The sequence below is a fragment of the Wasmannia auropunctata genome, unplaced genomic scaffold, assembly GCF_000956235.1.
Source record: "Wasmannia auropunctata unplaced genomic scaffold, wasmannia.A_1.0 LD336085.1, whole genome shotgun sequence".
NCBI lineage: Eukaryota > Metazoa > Arthropoda > Insecta > Hymenoptera > Formicidae > Wasmannia > Wasmannia auropunctata.
In genome coordinates, this window is record NW_012026805.1 from 2,398,754 (window position 1) to 2,407,293 (window position 8,540).

At 30.5% G+C, this 8,540-nt stretch overlaps 1 protein-coding gene across 39 annotated transcripts in view; it reads right to left on the minus strand.

The window, feature by feature from the left end:
• The window catches only part of LOC105448494 (nuclear factor 1 X-type), a 108,526-nt gene that overhangs the window by 83,416 nt on the left and 16,570 nt on the right, over positions 1-8,540 (minus strand). For 37 of the 39 annotated variants that reach the window (XM_011687126.1, XM_011687088.1, XM_011687087.1 and 34 more), the window contains 3 exons: positions 5,847-5,900; positions 5,536-5,634; positions 4,462-4,602 (listed from right to left, as the gene is read on the minus strand). In XM_011687126.1, the coding sequence (XP_011685428.1) occupies positions 4,462-4,602; positions 5,536-5,634; positions 5,847-5,900 (294 nt within the window). The remainder of the gene's footprint in view (positions 1-4,461; positions 4,603-5,535; positions 5,635-5,846; positions 5,901-8,540) is intronic. The other 2 variants (XM_011687089.1, XM_011687125.1) reach the window with 2 other exon arrangements.

The window sequence follows — 8,540 nt, forward strand, 5'->3', positions numbered from 1 at the left end:
AGACGTGTGCTCTTCCGATCTGTAATTTTTCAATTTTTTCCGATTTTATTACAAATTCGTCCGTTCACATCACAATTTTATGTCTATTTCAATCCTGTGAAAGAATTTTCAATTCCATTCAGTCAATTCGGAGAAATTTACTCAATTGCAATGTGTCGGTAATTCCGACCTTTCAGCATCGCTTTAAAATCAATGAGCTCTACATATACATACTGAAGAAAATTTTCCGTATGCACAGTAAGCCAGGGAACTCGAAAAAGTGACAAAAAAGTGACCAATATGTAAATTCACATTTTCATTATCACGGTATCTTACAATAGATGAGTTAAAGCAGCTATGGAGAAATTTTTTTGCAAGTGGGTAGATATGTTCTTATAGGAACATAATAATGAAAATAGAAATTTTATTCGAGTCCTAACATAATTATAATTGTTAAAAAATTGAGCTTATAATTTGTGAAATTGTTCTTCCATATAATATCAATATTACTAGTATTTCAATTGAAGAAAGTAACAACGATACGAAGGAATTAACTTGAGGTTGGTATTGTGACACCATTTTTTTTTTTTTTTCGATTTTGTACAAGTCGCCGTTTTCCAACTCTCCGAAACTCGCATCTTTTAATAAAAAATTGAAAATGTCAGGAATCTTCATTATAATGTCTACTTTGAACCTATTATGCGATATTTTGCGAATACTGTAATTTTCCACGCGTAAACGCAATTAAGTGCCAATCGCTCGGATTAACTATGCTTTCATGATTGTACGCGTGTACGTACTGATTTTATCATTTGAGCTGTGTTTTTCAATCGAGAAAAGAATTCTTTAAATTCCATTATTCCTTTTTTTTTATCTCATAAAGGAACTTATATAGGGCTCAGATATTTGGACATGATCACGTGTGCGTGGAGTATCTGGCCCGCAAATGAGTTATTTTTAATATATTGAATTTTTGTTATCAGATTTGTTATCAGCGACATCGAAAACTTTTAAATACCAAGTTTCAGAATAATCCAACGAAATATTGAATTTTAATCACTTTTTCGAGTTCCCTGACTCACTGTGGTATGAGAGTCGACTACGAAAAAAGTAAGAGCTATGCAAGTTGGGAACGTCTGTCTCGCTTCAACATATAGATATTAAAGTAAGACAGACATTCCCAATTCACATCGCTGTCTCTTGCACAGTCCATCATATCAAGGTCCCTCCAATATAAGTTCATTGGTTAGGTAAGACTGCATTGTTTTTTTCAAATGCAACTGCAACGATACGCTGTACAGATCTTTTAAATCAATACATTTTTATAGTATTTTACGATCATAGAAGCAATCATTATTAATAACTTATTACTTACATCGTTATTAAGTTATGAATAATATATGATCGATTGCATACTCCACACACTATCGTTAATATAAAGAGGAATACGGAAAAGAAAATAAAAAGAGAAAAATATCACGAAAATGTAGTTGGCAACGATCCAGATATGCTTATCGCTAAAATTTTTCTGTGCGTATATCATACTTGATAAAGTAGTCATTTTATTTCAACTGTCTATTTAGTAATTTTATTAGTAATTTTGTCTATCTATTTAGTGATTGGCACCGAACTTCAACTGTAGATTTGTTTATTTTGTTGGGTAAAATTAACTTACTTCTTGTAACGAGATTTATTCTTTATACCATTCTTATATGTATATCTTTAAATTTAAATGTTCCTTTAATGATCCTTTTCTATTATTCTCTCTATTGTCATTACTTTTCAATTCTTGCTCTCGTTTCCATCTAACATTTCAAACATCGTTTGCTTTATATAGCTTTATATTGTCGTTTTATATAGCCGAAAAAAGTAAATCTATTCAATTACACAAGTAAGTAAGTTCAAACTAGCTTAAACATATACGCTTGAAACATATTTTCATAGACTTATTCATTTCATTATATCTTTCTTTTTTATCACTTTACAAGACTGAAAAAATGATCTATGCGTAAAATGAAAAATATTGATAAACGATTGTACAACACATTAAAAAAAAATACATAAAAATGAAGATAATCTTTTCCTGTGTATCTTTATCAGACACTAAATATTTACTACAATCGACACGTCACAAATTTAAGAAATTCGTACTTGAAGTTACAAAAAAGAACTATTTTAGTATATATTTTAGCATATTATATCCATGATATGTGATACATTAAAAAAAGTTTTATTGTAATCAAAATTAATTATGTTATTAGAATTCCCTTAAAAAATATTTATAATTAATATGTGTAAGATACATTGTTTCAAAAATATAATTTACATTAAGACATATTAACAAATATATTTTTTTAATATTTAAATTCAAGAGATCTTGAAAATTGCTTGACAAGGGAAAGAACTCAAGTGTTCTCTTCCAATTTTAATAAGCTTTGAATATACTGGTTTCCAGAGATTAATAAGAAATATATATTTTTTCACACTCCCTTACACCCTTTTAAAAGGTAAAATCTATCCTTTAGGAAATTTTTTTCTTTTAAAGTGAATATCGTTGCAAAAAGATAAAAAGATAAAAGATAAAAAAAATTTATCAGAGCAAAAATTTAATGATTTAACGAGTATTTTATAATTATAATCAAAAAATTGAAATTTTGAAAACATAATTAAGTGAAGATATAAAAAATATAATTAAAAAATTTTTTATTATGATTATAAAATACTCTTTTAAGCCATTTTTGTTTTGATACATTTTTTCTCTTTCTTATAGTTTCGACAATATTCGCTTCGAAAGAAAAAATTTTTTTCTTAAAGGATGTTTTACTTTAAAAGTACATAAAAGTTACGTATACAAAAATCGTGTTTCTTATTTTTATCTAAAAAACAACATATTCAAAGCTCATCAAAATTGAAGGAGAACATTTGAATCCCTTTCCTTGTGAGTTTTAATTTGATGTTAAAGTTAATAAATTTAAAATGATAGAATCAATATAGCGGATGATAAAATTTAAAAATGTTCGAATTTTCGGAATTATTCGTGTATAGAATTTCTTCATATAATGTAAATTGAATTTATTAATTTTGACATCAAATTAGTGATCTGAATTCTTAAGTTTGAATAATACAATTAAAAAATATTTAGTAAATCTTTAATAGGCTATACAAATTGCAATATTTTGATATAAATTGCAATAGACCTTGCATATTAATCATACATTAAATCATAACAAAGAGATGCAAAAATTAGCGGTCTGGAAAAGAAGAGTAATTTCTTGGTCTTTGACGCGCTGAATCGGAATACGCAAACAAAAATATTTTATTTTCTTTACGTCAAGTTTTTAAGAAAACGTGATTAAAATTGCCAAAACAATGTTTTAAAACATTTACATCTTTAAATACATTTACATCTTTTATAACTTGTCCTATGTGCTAGACACGTCAAAAAGAATTAAAATTAAAGTTTGAACATTATACTTTAAAATAAAAGTATCTTTTTTTCACTTCTGGTGTCATCAAACCTTTACAGCGTTTTGTTTTAGAGAGTAAGCCTACGTACATAAGGATGTCATAGGATTATATTTAACTCACAGCAAATCATTGTAATAAAAATTGTATGTATAATAAAAATGTCAACTCAAAATATTTAATAAGTGTAAAAGAATAATTATCATTTGTTGTGAACCTAAATGCAATCTTATGTTATCTTATATACGTATGATTATACCCCTAAAACACAGTAAGCTAGAGATTCGATGATGCCTGCAATGAAAAAAAAAATCAATATTTTTATTTTAAAATACAACGTTCAAAGTTTTAATTTAAGAACTTTTCATAAAGAAAATTAGCTTTATGGACTCTTCTCCATTCTCAAAATTGCGACATAATAGTATAACATAATTTGCTAAACGAAATCGTAATAAGTACGCTAAAACTATAAATAATTACCGTTGTTTTTATGTTCAAAACAAATTATTTTTTGTTGACTAGTATAATCGATTATGATACAAAAATGATTTAGAACACGCACGAATTTCATCTTTCTTTTCTTTCGTCTTTGCCTACACTCTGACATTTATATCAGGAATGCATACATCTATATATTGAAAAAGAAATATGGAAGCAAAACAATATCTTTAAAGGCGAAATAATCGGAAAAAAATTAATAATTATCATAATAATAAGAGAATTATCGCAATATACAGCTTTTGATTTAAACATTTGCGACAAAAAAGACAGTTAAGAATAGATAAAACAAGATTCCCACCGTTTCAATTGACAGAATTGACACAAAGAACATCTATGTGCGAACAAATAATTTCCGTGTCCCTCCCTTCCTCCCGTCCCGAGTTCTTTCTGCTTATACGACGTGAACTAGTTTAGCGAGCCTCGGATGCGGACGAAAACGTGTTACGCCGCGCGGCTACCGCTCGACCCCGACTCTGTCTACTAAAAATAAGGGCAAAGGCAGATTTTGAAACTCACTGAAGCTAGCCGCCGGCTGAACGTGATCCGCGGTCGTGGCTGCGGATGGTGGGGTGTAGCTGCTGCAGTAGTACGGCGGGTGCTCTATTTTGATCGCGTTTATTTGAGGCTGCATGTCGCTGAGGTCATGCAGTATGGACGCTGAAACCAGACATACATTAGCAGCTACGGTTCCTAGGACGTTCATACGTGTATCATTCGTTTTCCTTGCACTCTGCGAGCACGATCACGAAAATGGTACTTCCGTGCAAAAAACAGGAAAACGAGAGAGAGAGAGAGAGAGAGAGAGAGAGAGAGAGAGAAAGGAAGAAGGAAGAAAAGAAAGAGAAAAATCAAATAATAAGCGTAAAAAGAAATGGACCAAGAATATTTACAAAAGCAATTAAATGGGTCGCAATTCTCTTTTAGCTATCAAACTATACAACGTAATGTACGTAATAAATGCACAACAAAAATTCTACATTAAAGTAAACGAAATAAAGACATAATCATTATATATGTATGTATAATTGAGAAAATTATATCTACCACGCTCGCACCTAAAAGAAGCTATTGGATATAAAATTCGATCGAGAGTTATTCGAAAGGAATGCGATAGTTTTCGTTTGAACCATCCCCGATTTCCAACGAATGGCGTATTGCCATTCAGAACCGTTTGTTATTATTGAGATTGCCAATGATGAATCCACACCGAGAGCTCGCGTGTAACCTTTCCAAAGGGGTAACGACCCGTCGTAACATTCAAAGCTTTTCATTGTGGACTTACCATCAGATATTATATCGTATCTTTCTTATAGAAATATGCATTTTTTTCTCAAGCGAAAAAGTATCAACATAATTATTAGGATGCTTTCAAAAGGTCTTTCGCATTGAGACGTTCGTCACCTTTCGAAAGCATCCACAGAGGAATCGTCGTGTATATAAAATGTCTTGAGAAAATATAAATCGATCCAAAATGTAGAATTTATCGAACGTACAAACGCGTGTAAGCCGTGTGAGGCTGCTAAAGTCAAATTGCGTGCGATTAACAGAAGAACCCGAATTCGAACCTATGAGAAATATAGCACGTCGTACCTTTTGAAAGCATCCAAAGCTCTTTGGAGCTGAAGACACCTGTTGCAAGGATCGTATCATTGCAGACGACACCATTATATAGTTCATGGTATCCTGTACCTGGGAACAAAACCCAGCGAACAATATTTAATATCCGCTCACTGTTATAGTCGCTAAGCCCCAGTATATATACTAGTTTGAATATGTACCGGAAATGCGTAAAAATTTTATAGGAAACGATTAATCGAACTGTGTGTAAATGCTTCTCTTGAGACGAGCAAAATAGATATGATATACGCAAATATAAACTGCGAAATTATGTATTGGATTACCTTTTCGACGCCTGTCCTCCTCCTTGCTAGCGTTGCAGATGCCGTTCAATACCTCTATAACAGAAAAACGTGCTTAATTAATAAAAGTTAATTTATTTATGATAATCAATAGCTTTTTTCTATTCTTTTTCTTTCAGAATTCAAGTTTATCACTATCGAACTCTACGATCTTACAACATTGAAATATTCATATAAAGAAAATTACATAAAACTTTTCTTCTGGCGAAAAGCGTGTAACGTTTCCACTGTTGCACGGCGTTTTACGCAAATCTCATTACGCAACGTATCACCAAAATACTCGAGGGTCCAGAATGTACAGCGATTTCTTGAGGATCGAGAGAAGGGTAAAGAGCTGTACTGATAGAAACAAGTTTTATCGTGAATGTTCTAAAAGATAAACCAAAGAAAAAGAAAAGAGTAAAAAGTATAAAAAGAAACTAGAGATTTAATTGCATTGTGTATATTCGGAGAATATACATTTGTACTCTCTTCCAATATATGACATAATATAAAAATTATACTTAAAAATCACACGTAAATTTAATAACGTAGTTCCAAATCGATTTGGAAGCATTAATGAAAGTATACATTTTATTTTTGTTAAATATACGTTTAAAATACAACAATACGAGAAATTTTTGCAGTCTCGTTAAAGTTGTCTATCGCAAGAAAACAAAATCATCATATTTAGATCGCAAACTATTAAAAATTGTGAACCATCGATCGCTTTATTTCTTAAACGAATAGAGATCTATGCACAAAATCCGACTTTTACTTGAAATATCAATAACTGTCTGTTTCAACTGTATGTTTCTTTTGAAACGCAACATGGGAATGTCACTTCGATATTTAAAAATCAATTGTAGTAGCACACGACGAAAGTTTTTACAAGTGCAAAAATATTCAAATAATTTCAGTCGCAGTGAAAGAAAATTAACACGTGCGCGCATATGAGCGAAGCTGTGTGAGCTCTCGCTAAAGATGTCCGTTGCCTATTTATTTATAGAGCGAGCATACAGCGGCAAGCATGGTCACGCGCTTGCGTGCACATTTTCTCTACATGTTCATTCGGCACACCGCTCGCGCAGACACATAAAACAAAAGACACGCATACAAACATGCAATAATATGTATATATGGTAATATGTGTAGACTTTGGTTCGTATGTGAATATTGTACGACATTAATACAGATATTTGATCCGATAGAGACCAAAAGAAAGGTTCCTTTTCACGACGAAGAAAATCACACGGACTGTCCCTTTCTTTTATTTTACGTGACATCTTTCCAATCGTGACATTTGTTTATCAAGTAAATTATATTCAGATTGACTATTGATATTATAGTTATAGATGTTAAAAAAACAAAAACCTATAAGAAAAATATTAACGGTAATTACTACATTAGCAATATTTGCTACATAGATACATCGACGCTATATGTATACACTGTCGACCAAAAGTTTGAGACCACGTATAAAATTTAAGAATATTTTTAAAAACCCTACTTAAAAGTTTAATTCATGCCTTACTCAACATTTTTTTTTATTTAAAACAAAATAGATATTATATTTAGCACAGTTGTGACATAGTTTTCATTATCAATTTTCAAAAAATGGAGTACGGCAAGTCGTTGGAGTCATAAAGCCTTTTTTCTAAAATTGGACTGTGAAGTATTTTAGAAGATGCGCAGAAGAGTTTATTACCAAAGAAATAAATAAACTTGTTAAATATTACCTACATTAGAGAAAAAAATAATTAAATGTAAAGATGGCTGCTTTAGCAAAAATATCTAATATGAGGTTTTTCTTTTAAAAACACTAAAAAAATATATAAAAAATATTTTCTGTAAAACTTTTAAATATTTTATATTATTTTTTTATTTCGTTATAACAATAACTAAAATAATAAAAATATGTTAAATTATAATGCATAAATTTGATTTTACTTCATATTTCATATAGTAGGTATTTTCAATCAATGATCTCAAACTTTTAGCTGAGTACTTTGGACAGTGTATATATACCTATATTCATTTTTATATTTGGCATTGAGGGATTAACGAAGACTTAGTCGAAGCTATAATAAGAATGTATAATGAAAGTTAATTAAATTATTATACAGATTATGTATTATACATAAATCGCAAAAATATTATCACTTTCTAAATGTTACAGAGGCAAAGCAGGAGAGAAGAAACGAGTGTTAACAAATGATCGTCGATTCCAGTTATTCCGTATTTGTTATTCGATTTGTTTCGCTTTAACTTTGTTGGAACTATTTTTAAAAAAATTCAAGTAAAAAAGGCCACGTAATTTTTTTTTAATTGCGCAACTTGCTCGCCTAAAATACGAAGTTTCGCTAGCTACGCTTCGTTCCAGTTTAACAACACGTTCGATCAAAGAGAATGACTTAGCGCATAATTACTGAAAACTATAATATATTTATCGTATATATGTAAACAGTTATGCAATAAATGTTTCCAGTACAATTAATGTAAATGGATATTTCCGTTTCCTTAAACCGTCTCCCAAATTAGCTACAATAAAAATTCTCGAACAAGTCAACCCTCAAATGATATTAACCCTAGGTATACACATTGTTTTTTTTATGACGTCGTATACACACTGGGGTCCCGGGGACCCCATCCATATAGATCACTGTAACTCTAGTAAAAAGATCGGAAGAGCACACG